The 17,009-nt window shown below is 48.4% G+C and overlaps 1 protein-coding gene across 4 annotated transcripts in view; it reads left to right on the top strand.

The window, feature by feature from the left end:
* IGSF3 (immunoglobulin superfamily member 3) overlaps nucleotides 1–13,058 on the top strand; it is an 88,849-nt gene extending 75,791 nt beyond the window's left edge. For all 4 annotated transcript variants that reach the window (XM_074318415.2, XM_074318414.2, XM_074318413.2 and 1 more), the window contains 3 exons: nucleotides 3,488–3,895; nucleotides 7,242–7,727; nucleotides 9,972–13,058. In XM_074318415.2, coding sequence (XP_074174516.2) covers nucleotides 3,488–3,895; nucleotides 7,242–7,727; nucleotides 9,972–10,222 — 1,145 coding nt within the window. In that variant the 3' untranslated portion in view covers nucleotides 10,223–13,058. The remainder of the gene's footprint in view (nucleotides 1–3,487; nucleotides 3,896–7,241; nucleotides 7,728–9,971) is intronic.
* Nucleotides 13,059–17,009: the final 3,951 nt, after the last annotated feature.

The raw sequence follows: 17,009 nt of genomic DNA, 5'->3' as shown, positions 1-17,009 counted from the left end.
TACTGACCCCTTCTTCCTTCTGATCCTGGGGCCCCCTCTCACCCCCTCCTGCCAGTCACTGCTATGGTCATCTACGACTTATGCATCCAGTTTCTCCTCGATACTTCCAACCAATCCAGTCCACATCCCTGTTCAGGGAGCAGCACTGACAGCTTCGATGTTTTAGTTTTGACCTTGTTGGAAGGAAGCAGGGGAAGGGGCTTGTGGGTCAGTGTTTATAAAGTCTGCAGGAGCATGAAGTCCTGTCCTTCCCATCCACTTACCCCCACACCCCTCACTGACTCGCCCAGAGCAACTTCCGGTCCTGCCAGCTCCGTTCATGTTAAGTGCCCTGCACAGGTGTACCACTGTGTATCTTTATACCGTATCTTTACTGTCCCTTTTCTACTGTGTTTCCCCGAAAATAAGACCTAGCCTGACCCTCAGCTCTAATGTGTCTTTTGGAGCAAAAATTAATATAAGACCCGTTATTATATTATATTATATTATATTATATTATATTATATTATATTATACCTGGTATTATATTATGGTAAAATAAGACTGGGTCTTATATTAATTTTTGCTCCAAAAGATGCATTAGAGCTGATGGTTCAGCTAGGTCTTATTTTTGGGGAAATACAGTATGTTCGGATATGTTTAGATACACAATTACTTACCGTTGTGTTACAGTACTTAGTGCAGTAACATGTTGTACAGGTTTGTAGCCTAAGGAGCAATGTACCCTACGGCCTGGGTGTGCAGGAAGCTGTACCGTCTAGGGGTGTGTAAGTGTACTCTGTGATTGCACAACGATGAAATCGCCTACGAGGCATTTCTCAGACGGATCCCTGTTGTTAAGTGACGCAAGACTCTCTGTGAAAGGAGCTCTGTGTGCCCCTGTCAGTGTCTCCTTCTTGTTAAAGAGCTCTAGTGTTTTGAACTTCTCACATCATGTGGCCTCAAGCCCCCTTCCATCCTTCATGCCTGCATGCCCCACAACTTGTTGTCACTGCCTGTCCTTGATGCGCCTTGGGGTGTTGTGTTGCCACCCAGAGTCCCATCTTCGTGCTTTTGCTTATGCTGCCTTCTCCACTTGGAATGCCCCTCTCCTATTGCTTCTCCCCCTGTCTTCACTCCATTTCCAAGACTTCACTGAACACCACCTCCAGGAAGCCTTCCCTGATGTCTCCCGTATCACCAAGCATTTCTGAACAAATACATAGTGCAATAATTGTTTGTTTGCATTTTTTTCTCCACTATCCTGTAAGCACTCCAAGGATAGGGCTGTCTCCTTGTATCTTCAGTCACTGGCATGGCACCCTTAAGAAACATTGGAGCATGTGGATCGTAGATATTCATTTATCTCCTTCTTTCTCAGATAGGCGTTCTTAGCTCATTTTAACTAAAATAGCTAGTTACGCTGTATCCCTTTTCCCCATTCCCTTCACAGCACATACCACCACCTGGCATTCTGTTTATTTACCTATGCATATACAAGTAACTATGAGCACTTATTTATACTTACAGAAGTTCACTGATTGTCAGTTATTATGTATCACTTGTGCATTACTTGTATATCTGTTGTCTGTTGTCCTCCGCCAGACTTGACGCTCCCTGAGTGACAGCACAGATGCTTTGTTTTCTTCACTATTTTTTCTGTTTCCTCAGCTTGTCTCCCAGGAGACCCGGACAACTATTTGTTCAGTAGAAAAACACAATCAGATACAGAAGTCCAGGTGTGGTCTGGCTCACGCCAAATGCAATGGGCTTGTCCCCTTCCTTTCCATGAGGATACGGTGTTTCTAAAACTGCCCCCCCCCCCCCCCCCCCAGGGATTCTCATGGGCCTCCCAGTGACATTTTGCGCTAACCCTTTCTCTGGTGCATTAAAAGGAAGCTCTGGTCTCAATGCATCCTGTTGGTATTTCCAGTGACCCATGTTCTGCCTTCAGGCCAGTCCCAGGGGCTTTTGAAAACTTTTGAAGGTTGCCGTTCGGCTCCCAGATGCTCTGTTAGGTTTCTGTTCTTCCTGTGTCTTTTCAGTTCTGATCACGTTCTCAGTCTGAGTTCCTCTTAGTCACCGTCCATCCTTTCCCTTTCTCATTTGTTCCGAAACTGGGAGAGTCTTGGTAGATCCTAAATTTATCCATGGATTTTCCCCATCTGAGGCTACAGACGTAGACCACACTCCCACTCTAACTGGGGCGGTGCAAAAGGGCTGCAAGGATTCGTGTCAAAACACACTGAGTGAAATCTGTTTATGGGGACTATTAACACAATACACAGAAAACTCACAGGACGCTGATTAAACCAACACATGGCCCCCTTTCCTTTGAGGTTTTGGGTTTATGTAGGTTTTTTAATTTGTTTTTCCCTACTTTTAGTTCTTCCCCCCGACCCCCACCTTTTTTTTTTTTTTTTTTTCTGTTGAAAAAGAATATACTTATAGAGCTTTCGGGAAATGCAAAAAAAGCACTCAGAAGAAACTAATCTTTCATCCCAGAGACAGTGTGTGTGTGTGTGTGTGTGTGTGTGTTGGGGAGACTGGTTATATAAAATTTCTGTTGTTTTTAAATTTTTCGCCTTTTAATTACAAAAGTAACCACATGCATTGTAAAATATTCAGACAGTTTTGAAGTGTAAAAAGTAAAAACCGAAAGTGCAAGGCCCTCCCCCTTCTCACATATCACTCGGGGTGCCCTTTCCAAGGTGCTTCTGTGCTTTCACAAGTTTCATAGCTTTCTGATGCCTCTGGTCCAGACAGGCTCCTTAGGGCCCTTTATAAAATTACGTGCACGCCGTCAGGGCTTACTGTTGTTAATGAGACTCCTGACTGGCTGGGTTTGTAAGCCAGTGGTTCCAGCTTATCAATCTTTTCTTTACTGATGTCAGGTCAGTTCTCTGCCCATCTCCAGAGGGAACCCACGTGGATTTTCTGTGGGTTTTTTTTTTGTGTTTTTTTTTTGTAGAGAAAATGACTGCTGTTCTTAGGGCCAACTTGTGACCGTGATAAACTGGGTTTTCTCGGCAGTTCTTTTGTGGTTGACTGCCCAGCATATTCCCTTCCTGTGGTCAGTTTTAAAAATGTACTTCCTCTGGCTTGGAGAGGGGTTCTCACCATGCCCTCCTGCCCCTTCTCAGCCACCCGGTGCTCCGGTCAGCCATATGCTTTGTAGTCTGCTGTCATTTGGACGTGCAGTTATCCACACACGTCACCCAGGACAAGAGGACGTGCTTGTCCTCTGCTAAAGCATCGAGATTGGAGGGTTATAAATTGGGCGACAGCTGTTCCTATAACACTGAACTCCTTGTACCTCAGGCACTCGGACACGTGCTCAGGGAGCTGAGAGAATGTAGGGTGCCACCCTGCAGCCATGTTTCCGCTAGTTGAGGGCGCTGCCATCTTTCTGCATTGGAAAGGCACCCCTTCACCTGTGCTTGGAAAGGGTGTGTGCAAGGGTCTTGTTGTCTTCTCGTGGCTGATGTCTCTTTCCCTGCCCTCCCAGACAGCCGCCTGAAGCTCAGCCAAGTGCAGGGAAACCTGTCGGTTCTGGAGACGCAGCAGGTGCAGCTGGAGTGCGTCGTCTTGAACCGCACGAGCGCGGCCTCCCAGCTCATGGTGGAGTGGTTCGTGTGGAAGCCCAACCATCCCGAGCGGGAGACGGTGGCCCGCCTGAGCCGCGAGGCTACCTTCCACTACGGAGAGCAGGCGGCCAAAAACAACCTGAAGGGGCGGCTGCATTTGGAGAGCCCTTCCTCGGGGGTATACCGGCTCTTCATCCAGAACGTGGCCGTACAGGACAGCGGGACCTACAGCTGCCACGTGGAGGAATGGCTGCCCAGCCCCAGTGGCGTGTGGTATAAACGGGCAGAGGACACTGCTGGGCAGACAGCTGTGACAGTCATGCGACCAGGTAAGGGTGAAGGTTGCCAGGCCTCCTTCCCCTTTGCTGTTTCCCCTGCGTCTGTAATATTTTATGCAGTGCATAAGATTAGTTTGTTAATCAGTAACTTATCTGCAGTTAAATATATGCACATTTACGGTTGCATTTGCATTCAGTATTGGCTCACATTTTTTCCCCCCTGGCAAATGGAAAAGTACACACATCTGGCCCTGGCCTGAGGTGATTCTGTGTCTTAACTAGAATAACATTTGTCAATGAATTATTCCAGGGCATAGAATATTTTCTTTTTAAAAAATACATTCCGGTTTGGACACGTGGTGGAGGTGCAGAAATCTGGAAACAGTAGCCATGTGGTGTAAAAAATTCAGCTATAGATTTTCAGTGGGGGAAAAAAATCAATTTGCATTCTTTAAGCAGAAAAAGGTGAAGTATATGCAGCCTTTCTAACAGTTTTATTGCTACTAATGAGTCTTCCAGGTGGCTCTGTGCTTTTCTTGTCTCTATTGTTTGTTTCTAAGGTACCTAAAGGCACATAATTACCAGGTATAATTCTTGTTAACACATTTAAACCCATAATTAAAGCAGAGTGGTACAGGACTCCTATGTCCTCTGCCACACCGCACCATCATGCATGCATATCGGAGCGGAAAGTCGGTGGTTCCTCTAAGGACACGGAGGAATGCGACGACCTTACAATAGCGATGCCATCACAGGCGACAGGAATTTTCCAGCTCCATTGTGGATCTTACGAGACCACGGTCACATGCAATCCGCCCGTGGACCAAAGCTTCGTTATGTGGTGTGTGACCACATGTAAATTGATCATGCTATGTAGTTACAAAACATTTGGAAAGCAGAAAAGTACAGTTTTGCAAAGAAAAATTACCTATCACCTCCCCACCTACATAGCTTCGTAGCCACTCTGCTTTTCTCTAAATCAGGATCACACTGTTTTATGCGATGTGTTTCCCGCTCCACGTGCTTCTGTAAGCGTTTTCCCATGTCACTGAAAACATTTTTAGTGGTTGCGTAACCCTCATTGTGTGGCTAGACTTCAGCAGTTCTCTTCTGAGGTATAATAAGTTGGACGTATAGCAGACTTTGAATAATTTAGCTCCCAAGAGTTACGTGAAGTATCGTCTAGCATCGCTTAGGGTGAAGCCTGAATCTACACGCAGTGAGATTGTAGCTGATTAATTTCATCACTGTGTTTGGCTCACACGAGTGGGGAAGAGAGAAAACCACATGCGTCAGACCCAGACCCCGACAGTGGTCAAGGTTACAGCATGGAAACAGAGAACATAACATAGAGGCGGGGCGCAGATGAACTTCTCTCATGTGGTTTGCACCTAGAAAAGGAAAGTGTTCAAGTCTTGAGCAGGGAGATGGCTGGCGTATTCTAGAAGGAGTCAGACGTGAGGCGCCATATTGGTAGAGAGGCGTAGTGAGGGCAGGGGGCTTGAATGAAGGTGCAACTTAATTCTATTCGAAAACCTTGTGTCAAGTTACTAATGCATACCAGGAGTCTCAAGGGGCCAGGAAGAGTTGTAAGCAGTTGGACAGGAAGAAAGCAAAGGGAGAATAGATGGGGCACAGGCACTTCTGGGGAACTAAATGACCTCTGGTGTCTGACTTGCCTGCTTCAATGGGTCCATTGCATGACATTACCCGGGGCCACCTCCTTTGACACATTTGCTGGTCTCGGGTCACTTTAGGGAAATTGTGCTCGCCTCTGGAGGAAAAAGCACCATAAATAGCCCCTCGCGCTGCAGCATTTCTCTCTATGGCTTTGGGGTTACATCTCAGCCGTGCTCTCAGGAAGGATAATCCGGTGAGCGAGGGAGTTTGAGTGGCCTGGAGACTGATTTCATATTCTCCATTCTGCTGCTCTCTGCCCCTTAGCACATTCTATCCCCCGTGAGGGCTGGGGGACACATCGTGCCCTCCACCTGCAGCCAGCTCCTAAGCCCTGGTGTGCCAGCGGTGCACACTGAGATTCCAGAGGGGCTTGGCAGAGCTCCACAAAAGCGATGGGGACCCCAGCTCTGTGCTCACCTATGAGCAACATTAATCCAAGGCATTGGAAAGCCCCGGACAGTCCTGGGAAACGCTTTGATGTGGCCTTCATCCAAGTAGAATCTGACTTGGTATCTCTGTTTTTGTCGATGATATATTGGCATCTTTCATGAGTGTTTCATATACAGAGCCAAAGGAATGCCTTTTAGGAGCTAGGGAGTGAAGGGTTTATGTAGAACTTACCCCAGTGAGCCATTAAAAATTAAAAAAAAAAAAAGAACAGATTACTAGGGCCTGTCTGGTGGTGTCCTGAGGTGTGACTCACCTACCTGACGGTGTCCTGAGGTGTGATTCACCTGCTCGGGCATCTGTCTGAGGCTAGTCTGTGTCTCCCCCCTCAGTGGGTGGGAAGGGAGTGTCCATGCTCAGGGCGAGGCCTCTTCTAGGTCTGGTGTCTGTTGTTTTGGCTTCAATCCTTGGAGAATATTTACCTCTTGTATTCATTGTGAGGTAGGCAGCCATCTACATGGACACAGTTTAAATGCAAAAGCTGCTGAAAGGGTGACTTCATTTCTCAAAGCTGCTGTAACAAATTAGCACACGTTTGATAGCTTAAAACCACAGAAATTTTACTCTCTCAGGGTTCTGGAGGTTGGATGTGTGAAATCAAGGTGTCCTCAGGGCCACCCCCCCATCCCCCACCCACGCTTCTGGGGAAGAAGCTTTTCTGCCCCTTCCAGCTTCGCGTGGCTCCAGGTGTTCCCTGGCTTGTGGCTGCACCAGTCCAGTCTCTGCCTCTGTCTTCACATGTCCTGCTCTGTGTGTCTCCGTGTCCTTTTCTCATAAGGATGCCAGTCATTGGATTTAGGGCGCCTCTTAGTTATATCTACCCAGACCCTGTTTCCAGTTAAGGTCACACTCTGAGGTTCCAGGTAGACGTGAATTTTTTTTGGGGGGGGAGGGGAACATTATTCAACCACCACAGGCGGTTACAGGAAAAACAAGTGTCCCTCCCTCCCCAGATTCCCATAAGCAGCCATGTTACCAGTTCCTGGTGGATTCTTCCATGCAAATATAAGCAGCTATGCATGTCAGAATAAAGCATGTTTTCCTCTGCGTACAGCGATATGTAGGGTGCACTGTTCTGTACGTTAATTATTTTTCTTCCATTTCCTTCCACATGTCTGCACGGAGCAGCACCTCATGTCTCCCAGCAGGGGCATGTGGTATCCTACTGTGTGGGTGTTACAATAACATGTTCAGTGATGGACATTGAGGTTGTTTGGAGCAAAGACATTAAACCAGCCTCTTCTCCCTCCTTTGTCCCTCGTCCCCCCAGATGCCACCCTGCAAGTGGACACGGTGGTCCCCAATGCCACGGTGTCCGAGAAGGCTGCTTTCCAGCTGGACTGTAGCATCGTGTCTCGCTCGAGCCAGGATTCCCGCTTTGCGGTGGCCTGGTATTCACTGAGGACTAAAGCTGGAGGGAAAAGAGGCAGCCCTGGCCTGGAAGAACAGGAGGACGAGGAGGAGAAGGACGAGGAAGAGGAGGAAGAAGGGGGAGAGGACCCTACCGAGCGGACGGCCCTGCTGAGCGTGGGCCCGGACGCTGTGTTTGGCCCAGAAGGCAGCCCCTGGGAGGGTCGGCTTCGCTTCCAGAGGCTCTCACCACTGCTGTACCGGCTCACGGTGCTGCAGGCACATCCCCGGGACACCGGCAACTACTCGTGCCGCGTGGAAGAGTGGCTGCCCAGCCCTCAGAAGGAGTGGTACCGGCTGACGGAGGAGGAGTCGGCCCCCATCGGCATCCATGTTCTGGACACAAGTGAGTTTCTCCAATTTACAGGGGAAGGATGTCTCAGTTGATCCCAACTGTGTCTGGAGGATAAAAATCACAGCTGGATTATGTATCAATAAGCAGTGTTCTTACCTGTCACGGGCATTTAGAATCGGACATACCAGTGCATATAATTGACCCTTGATTGCCCATGTGAAAAAATAGGGATAGGAATTAAAGTGATCACATACCACCTAATTTTTTTTTTTTAATTTTTACTAGGGAATATTTGGGAACAGTGTTTTTCCAGGACCCATCAGCTCCATGTCAAGTCTTTGTTTTCAATCTAGTTGTGGAGGGCGCAGCTCACTGGCCCACGTGGGCATCGAACCAGCGACCATGGTGTTATGAGCGCTGCACTCTAACCACTGAGCAAGCCGGCTGCCCCATACCATCTAATCTTTATAATAAACTTATGCCGCACCAGAGTTTCTGTTAGTAAGAGTTCCTTATACAAGTATATTGTTAGATGTTACTTAGTTACACTTTAGAAGAGCAAACCTAGTCTCTCTTTCTCTAATTAGCAAGTGTTTCAGACTCATAAGGGAAAGGAAAAAAAGAAAAAAATGAAGCCTGTGTACCTCACTGTCATGCTTTCTTTTTCTCAAGTTCCTAGGTCATTTTATTTTGCAGGGAGACCTGGAGGTCCAGGTAGATTCTCAGGGTTAGTTGGAAAGAACAGCCTAGAAGGCAATGACGTTACAATGCACCTGGGAAGAGCTCAGCTGCGGCCCTGCTTGCCATTAGCTGTTGCTACAGAAAGGTCCAGAACTCAGGGTTTTCATCGTACTGAGGGACTCTATGAGCAGGGACTGGAGGGAATTATTTGTTCAAATACGGCACTCTTGGGCCGCCAGTTAGCTCAGTTGGTTAGAGCACCGTGCTCTTAACAACCAGGTTGCCGGTTCGATCCCCACTTGGGCCACTGTGAACTGCGCCCTCCACAACTAGATTGAAACAACTACTTGACTTGGAGCTGATGGGTCCTGGAAAAACACACTTAAAATAAGAAAAAGTTAAAAGAAAACCGCACACACAAAAAAACCCCATGGCACTCTTGGTTGGCTATCTATCCAAATGTGGAATATATCAGACTGCAGAAGGTGTTTGTTAGAATAGAATGCAGCCTATCATGCAGAAAAAAAAAAAAAAAAAATGCTCGAAATTTTATCTTCTTTTCAGCCAAAACATTTTACCAGATAAATTGGATTTTGAGTTTTGTCAAAGCTTTTTCTTTTGTTGGATTACCTCCTGTTTGTTAGATAGAATCATACAAAATTGAGGTTTTGTAGGTCGACAGTGGTTGACAATCCACAATTTCGTGTACTTTGGAAATTTAATAAGTGGAAGTGGATGTTAAATTTTCTTAATAATACCAATGAGCAATAGCTATGCAGTAGAAAGAAGAAAAGAACCTAAATCATACTCAGAGCCTATAACACTTTCCTTAAAAACCCACTGTCCAGAAAAGTATAAGGGAAGGTGTTCAGACCACATTTTATCTGCCCACCGTGGACATCCATGTTTATTAAGCTGCGTAGAACAAAAAGATATTCAGCAACCTTTTTGTACAGAGAAAATGTCGGCTCCCAGGGGCTGGGCTGCTGCCGGGGTCTCCTAAGTCACAGAGCTGTCCTCAACTGGGTTGGGGCGCAGGGTTCATCTCCTCCCCACGCAAGTGTAACCAACACTGCATTCCGTGCAGCCGCAGACACACTGTGGACATTTGTAAATGGTCCATAATGACATCTTAATTGATACTGTTAGTGACATGAGCGTCATTTCTAGTAAAACTGCTCTCAGAAGCCAGCGGGGAAAGAATGGGTTATATTCCCAGAGAAGGAGGTTTGGAGTAGACCTAAGTGGAGAGGTACGTGTACAAAATAACCGGGTAGGAGGTGCGGGCTGAGCTGCAGTTCGCTTCCTCACCAGCCTAGATGCAGTTCAGTTCACAGTCGATAAACTACAGTTTATTGTATGGCTTTCCGAGCAGTAATGCTGGCTCACCGTGGGAAATGGAAGCATTGCTTTGTTTGAACTGGCAGCTGTGAATTGGAAGAAGTACCGTTGTGAGCAGGAGAACACAAGGGTCGTCTCCCCACCATGAGTCAATGAAAGACAGGGTGGGTGCAGGAGTGCCATCCGGGTGCTCCCCTGAGGTGGGCGGGGTCCTCAGGAACCAGTCCAGGTTCTCAGCCCTCATCGCCTTGTCTCCCTCGTGGCCCTTTTCAGGTTCCACCCTGCAGTCCGTCATCTGCTCCAACGACGCGCTCTTCTATTTCGTCTTCTTCTACCCGTTCCCCATCTTCGGCATCCTTATCATCACCATCCTGCTGGTGCGTTTCAAGAGCCGGAATTCCAGCAAAAACTCCGATGGGAAGAACGGGGTGCCCCTGCTGTGGATCAAAGAACCACACCTCAACTACTCCCCCACGTGCTTGGAGCCCCCTGTGCTTAGCATCCACCCAGGAGCCATAGACTGAGGGGGCCCCAGGGGATATCAGCCGCGGAGGAGCTGAGGTACCTGACTGCCCCTCGCTCTGATCGGACAGCGGACAACCCCCCAACTGTGGAGTGCTCGCACAGAAAACTGTCAGACTGGAGATGTGTTCCCAGTCCCCGACCAGGTGCAGAGACGGACTGCTTCGAGGCGGCAGTCTGGGTTGGGTAGCTGTTTTCCAGCAGATGTCGTCACCCTGCGGAATTAGGTTTCTTGTTTTTGGTTTTTGGTAACGTAGTGAGTGAGTAGCTCCAGGTGCCACATCTAACTCACTGATTTATATAGTATTCTCAGATAGATAGATGAGGGGTTCTCGTTCTTTGTAATGGACTCTTCTTAAATCGCTTTGGTTTATCCTTTTTGGATTCCGTAATGCCATGGCTGAATTTCTCTTACGTACAGCTGATGGCAAAAGGATGGATGAACCTTAGAGTGCAGAGGAATCTCTTCCAAGACCTTTTTTTAAAAAACAAACAAAAAACAAAAACACTTGAAAACACCACCCGTGGATCAAAATATACCCATTTTTTGTACTTTCTTAACAAGACTTGAAAATTATGTCTAGTGTGGGCCCAAATAGTATCTTATCTTTTTCCTCAGCTGGAGTTGTTGGAACTGCTTTGTAGTCAAGATGAAAGCAGTGACTTTCACTCCAAGGAACTGTGTATGTACAAGAGAAATCCCGTGTAACCCCATTAGGAGTAGACCGTGCCCAGCCAGCCTATCTGTCAGGGAGGCAAAAATAGGCTTCCTCCCAACCTTGCCAAAAACATAAGAAAACTTTGTTGGAGAACACGTCAGAAGCTCCACAACAACGCATGCTTTACCAGCTAAAGTGGGCAGAGGGCTGCTGGGTGCAGCTACTGACTTTCAGATTGATGAAGCCAGTGGTTAGTGAAGGAAGGAAGGAAAGCGACCTGTCGGCTTTATCTGTCCTGCAAGGGCCGCCCCTAACTGGTAACTGAGCAGGTGCGCGTCTATTTTAAGGTGCTTTGCCAAACTCTTACGGGAGAGTGGCCCGTGAGCCTGGGAAAGGGACAGCGTTGAGCTGAACACACGGGACCCAAGCAGCCACCATATACACCCACCGAGGGCACTGGGGCTGGCTGGCAGCGAAGTTCCTTGAAGAGTGGGACTGTCAGCAGTGGGAGGGGGTTCTCTAGAGCCTGATGTTGGAGCGCGGGCAGAAATCACTGCCTCCCTGGGTTTTTCTTCTTCCTTTCAATTAGGTTTTCCTCAAAGATATTGATGTTTTCCCTCCTGCCCATTTCTCTCTCCCTGCTTCTCACTGAGGAAGACCATCCAGGGGGACTTCCCAACGCAACCCTTGGTAATCCTTTCTGAACCTGTCACATGCCTTTGTCTGGGGGTTTTTTGTACCTTTCCCTTTCTTAGGTCTTGTTTGTGGTTTTAGGTGACCTGATGGCTCATTGTTCTGGAGGCTTTTATTTAAATGGCCCTTGAAGGGCCATAAAATGGGCCAGAAGCTTGGTTCCTCTGGAGCAGAATCTTTGGTTGCAAGTATTTCCTTTGGCTCACTCCACAAAGATGTTTTTATGCCCTCGCTTTCCCGTAGTTTGCTGGCCAAGAGTGCCATCTCCCTTCCTCTGTGAACTTGAATCTTGAATCCCAAGGGAGTTCCCAGTTTGGAAAAAGCCACCAGGGATTTTGGCACTAAGTCTAACCAGAGAAGTGACTGTGAAACCCTGTTCTGAGATTGAATAGACTCCAGGGGAGGCGGTGGGATTCCCCGGGCCATGTGGGCACCGATCCTTATCAGGGTCTTGGGGGTCCAGGTGCTTTTGGGTGCTCAGCAGACGCCTTGTGGTATCAGAGATGAGGGGAAGCAAGGTGACTGCTCAGCCGTCTGCCTACAAGCTCACATGGACCTGCCTTTTCCTCCCAGGTACACCAGGACTGTCCTAGGAGGCAGTGTAGGCAGCACCACCTTAATCCCGCTGCACGAATGCTTTAGAGGTGCAGAACCGGCTCAGTGAAGAAGAAGGAAGGCAGTCTTCTGCCTCATTTCTCTATTTCAGGGGTGTGAGCTTTCAGTGGGAAATTGGTGACCCCTAAATGGACTGAGTCAGTGACGGAAGATGGCTTACTGTTCCTCTGTCTGAATGGGAAGATGCCAGCGGGCTGTCTGGGACTGGGCCGTGTACCTAAGATTGGAGTTTGAATTGGTTCACAGCTGTAGAAAAGTGGGCGCTGCACATTATTAAATAGGTGAAGCAGTTGTGGGCAATTTGAAAGGAAAAAAAAACAAAAACCCGAAGCCAGTATTTTAATAATTTTTTTTTTCCTGTGTATTTTCTATTGGGCTGGGGGATACAGTCAAAGGGTGAGTTTTTCTAGCTTTCTATGAAAATCCCCAGGACCTTCTTTCTTTGGCCATTTCTATGGAAATGTGGTGTCAGATGAGTGGTAATGGTGCCCTCCAGTGGCTGGGAGACCTCATTGCACATAGCGGACTGGAGCCGTCAGTCCTCCGACCAGGAGAGACAGACTTTCTTCTCAACGATGATGAAACCTACAGTGGGCTAAGCCCATCCCAGGATACGGATATGACCTCACCCTCTCTCACCAGGGTTTTTCTGTAGCAAGTTTTCATATTCTTGTCAAACAGTGGTTTCTCTGCGTTAATTGTTGAAGGAAAAAAAAAAAGGTGCGATAAGAAAACTACCCGTGCATGGTGTAGAGAGCTGTTGATTTTTTCGCTTGTTTTTTTTTTTTTTAAAGGAAAACGATTTGTAAGATGTTGCACTAAAATGTTTTATATACACTTCAGACACCTGTAGTAAATTATGTTGAAAATACGACTGTTTATATTTCCTGGAGTCCACTGCCCTTTCTCCTCACGTAATCAGCAGACACTCTCCTCCATCACCCTGTGTCCTGAACGTCTAGAGTGAGTCCTGCCCCTGACGTTGACCTGCTCGGCTCAAGGTTCATGGATTGCAGCCTTTATCATCATGCCCCACCCCCAGCCTAACTGGTGCCTTTGTACAAATGGTAACAAAACAGTCCTTTCTCGAGACACCCTGCTGTCATCTGCTGACACACAGGGCTGTCCTGCCCCTTCAGTTGTGCAACACACAATGCACCTGGAGGCCTGCTAGGCCGGTGCAGAATGTAGAGCTTATAACCTCTTCTTTTTGCGGGGGAAAGACAGGTGGGCAGAATGGGGTGAGAGGAGACTGACGGACAAGGAGATCGGGAACATGGGCCAGCCTTCTCCTTGGCCGTCGAGGGCCTCTGCAGCCAGAGCCCACCATCGTCCTCAAACTATACCGTGAAATATTCAGCCAGCATTTTCCAGGAATGGAGGAAGAAACAGGAGCTGTGCATTCCTGTTTGGTGAGGATGCACAGCTCACCAGTCTCTGTTCCCTGCACAGCTTGGATGCTGGGGTGTTTCACCACGTCTGCAAGGTGAGCATGACAGATTAAAGCCATAGGGATGACACATGGTTAGTCAGAACGTATCTGTAATTCTTTAAAATTCACTGAAGAACATGCAAAAGGAACTGGACAGAGGGTAATAAGCAGAAGGAGGTGCCTCTTTTCCTTTTTCTTCCTTTTAAAATGCAAGCCTTTTCGAAGGCTTGAATGTGTGGTTTCCTCTGTTCTACATCCTCATTTGCTTTACCCTTATCAACTGCTCACAGCTCTGGCTTGGCCAGTGTTGAAATGTGCCTGTTTTTCCATTGGGTACGCACAATGGTTGGTTCCATGTTAAGTCTCATGGGATATTTTTGCCTCATTTTCCCCAAATGCTCTCTTCCTGCCAGGGACCATTTGAGAAAGGAAAACAGAGTTACAAAATGAGAATACCCCTTGACGCCCTTGGTGGAAGTCCACCCAGTGTTTATATAAATGAAGTGAATGCACACTTCTGCAAGAGGCAAGAACGATTCTCATTTCTGCAGGATCAGGAGCAGTGTTTTCCTCTTTAAATGCTAGGATGTGTATACAGAAGCCTCCTGGGGGTAGTTCCAAGACTGGGAAGAAGTAGAGCCAGAGTATCAGGAGGGACATGCTGGCACGAGCAGCAACCCCATGCCACAAGAGCCGGCTAAAGGAGCCCTCCTTTCTTACCGCCTAGTCCATCATTATCTACAGTGACAAGCAGATGAAACTGGACCTCTCAAGACTGGTCACGGGATGAAACATACATCCAGCCCTCCTTTCGGTGGCAAGTCTGCAGTAAATGAAGTAGAGCCTTTTTGGACCCCCGCCTGAGGCACTGCAGGTCCAGCTTTTCAGAGTCACTTTTGATTCATGAAGTCTGCTGGACCAGGCATGTAAGTGCTTCTAAAAGTGCTTGGTGGGAGCACAGCCTCTCAATGAAAGAGCTGTCCTTCCTGTTGGTCAGAGGAGCATCCGACAACCTAATGAATGAACGACCTAATGAATCATTCCTCACCAGGTGCCTGGAGGCCATGACCTGGGGGTTACTTCCCAGCCCCACGTGACTGGGTAGTCCTTTCCTCAGCCCTGCCGTAAAGGGTGTTGGCTGCTCCTGCTGGCCAAGCCAAACAGCAGCCTGAGTTCCCACCCTAACGGTGCATCCTGCTCCTGTATGGAAGGGTAAGAGTGGCACTTGGGACTTAGCTTTTGTTGGAGTCCCAGTTCTACCCCATACTGTGTGTCCTTGGGCAAGTCACTTACCTTCTCTGATCCTGAGTTTCCTCAGCTGTAAAAATAGGGACAGCAATAAGATTAAATTAATCCACGGAATACACAACACAGGAGCTGGCTCATAGTAAGTGCTCAACAAATGTTTGCTGTTATGTGACTTCCTAGCTCAAAAACTTTCAGGAGCTCCCCAGTGTCTCGAGGTGTGATCCCATCCTACCTTTCCAAGTTGGCCAGAGTTCTTACCAGCGCAGGGCAGAGGAGACACTTGATTTTCTCACATTTTGTGCTACACACTGCACCTGACTCATGTTCTCAATAGCTACAAACGGGTAGGGAATGTCTTCAAGTGGCAGGTTTCATGATACAGTCCATTGGTCCCAGAAATTTCACTGCTGGAGATACCTCTTAAGATTTTTATGGCTAATTTAAGAAACACCCCACCAATTCTTACAGTCTAGTCCAAGTGTCTTGAGTGTTTTTGGGGTCCCCACCTGAGGACGACGGTGATGACAGCAATAATCAAACACATTTCCACTCAGGTTCACACTTGGCAATATGTTGGTGTTTATTAGGATAGCAGGGGTCCTGCTCCTGGCAAGAGTTCCCTTAACTCTACAGCTGTGCAGGGGCAATTCCAGTGCTTCTCCCTGAAAGAAAGGGGGTGACTAGGGAGGCTGATGTAACGGGCTGGTTCTGCGAGAGTCGTCTGGTCTGGAATCAGATGGATTTGAAGGGAGGGGAAGTCAAGCAAGAAAACTAATCCATAGGATGGAGAGTTCCAAGTGCCTGGTGCAGCGAGGGGTGATGTTGGCAAGCTCAACAGTGAGGGCGTGAACAGACCTGACTCCTCCTCCTGAGGGAAAGTCCATAGTTGAGAGGAAGAGGAAAACAAAGAGGGAAATCGAGAAGGGACAAACCAAAGCATGGAAATTCCAGCTCTGGTCAAGGCAGTGTTGGGAGTGGAGGTCAGGCGAAAGCAAAGGTGGCATGCACTTAAATGAGGACAGACTGGTATTTGAGGGGCTGCACCAGTAACCCCACACATTCTAGGAGTCGTCTAAAATTCCCCGTTTCCTTTTGTTTTAATATTTGAGGAAAGAGTGGCTTAAAGAGGCTGTCTTGTCCCGAGTCCCCATAGCTGAGTAACTGGCAGAAAAACAAGCTTCACGCTGCTGCTGCTGCTGCTGCTGCTAGAAAGCACTGAAGGAGTAAAGTGCTTTGGAGCCTCTCTGTCTTTCGGCAGAGCTCTGTCATGTCAGGGGCTAGCCGAGTGCAGCGCAGCTTTGCGAGAGTGACCCCCCCCCCCGCCCCCCCAGCTATGGACTTGCCTCAACCACTCGAACTGGAGGTGCGGAAGGAACGGAGATAAACCTGTGTGGGGACCGAGTCCCAGAGAGCAGTTTTCAGGCTCTCCATCCACCTCATGTGGAAAGGTGCTGGCTCGGGTAGTAGATGGCCATCAGCTATAACCAGTTAACCATTGGCCACTAATATAACTGCTGTGGCTAAGTTAGCAAGGGCAGATTGCGACTAGCAAGGTTGTTGGTTGGCAGAGAAGCACAGATTGCCGTTAGCAAGGGGTTGGGTGGCAGAGAAGCAGATTGCAGCTAGCAAGTGCTGTTAGCAAACAAGGCGGCAGATTGCGGATCCTGTGGCTCCTGCTTCCTGTATCTGCAACCCAGGCGCTAGTGAGAATATAGTGATATGAACCCCCATCCATGGCTCCATTGGTGTTCCCTTTTGGCCTCGCCATATCCTGCGTTCTTATGTGCGAGTGGGACCAGAGACCCCCAGCATGACAACCTGCTTTTAAAAACGCAAGCCACTTTTAAGGGCAAGTTCCGCAGAGCATACAGGGTGTTGGCCATGGGGGCGTGGTGGTGGTGGTGGGGGGACAACAGGAGGGCCCCACTGGGGAGACTAGAGGACATTCCAAACATAGAGGAAAGCGGCCCCGGGGCGCGGGGGCGCGCCAAGCGGCTCCCCCTGGAGAGTGCGAGGACATGCAGGATAGCACCAGCTCCCGGACTGCTCACTGGGGTGAGAAGGCTGCACCCGGGCCTCCCACACGAGAGAAAAGGAAGTGGGCGGAGACTGCGCTGCTTGGGACTCGGGCTGGGCGGGACC

Source organism: Rhinolophus sinicus, chromosome 7 (assembly GCF_057876585.1).
Source record: "Rhinolophus sinicus isolate RSI-liver-muscle chromosome 7, RSI-T2T, whole genome shotgun sequence".
Taxonomy (NCBI): domain Eukaryota; kingdom Metazoa; phylum Chordata; class Mammalia; order Chiroptera; family Rhinolophidae; genus Rhinolophus; species Rhinolophus sinicus.
The sequence above is the reverse complement of the archived record's forward strand: the minus strand, read 5'-3'. Positions and strand labels throughout refer to the sequence as shown.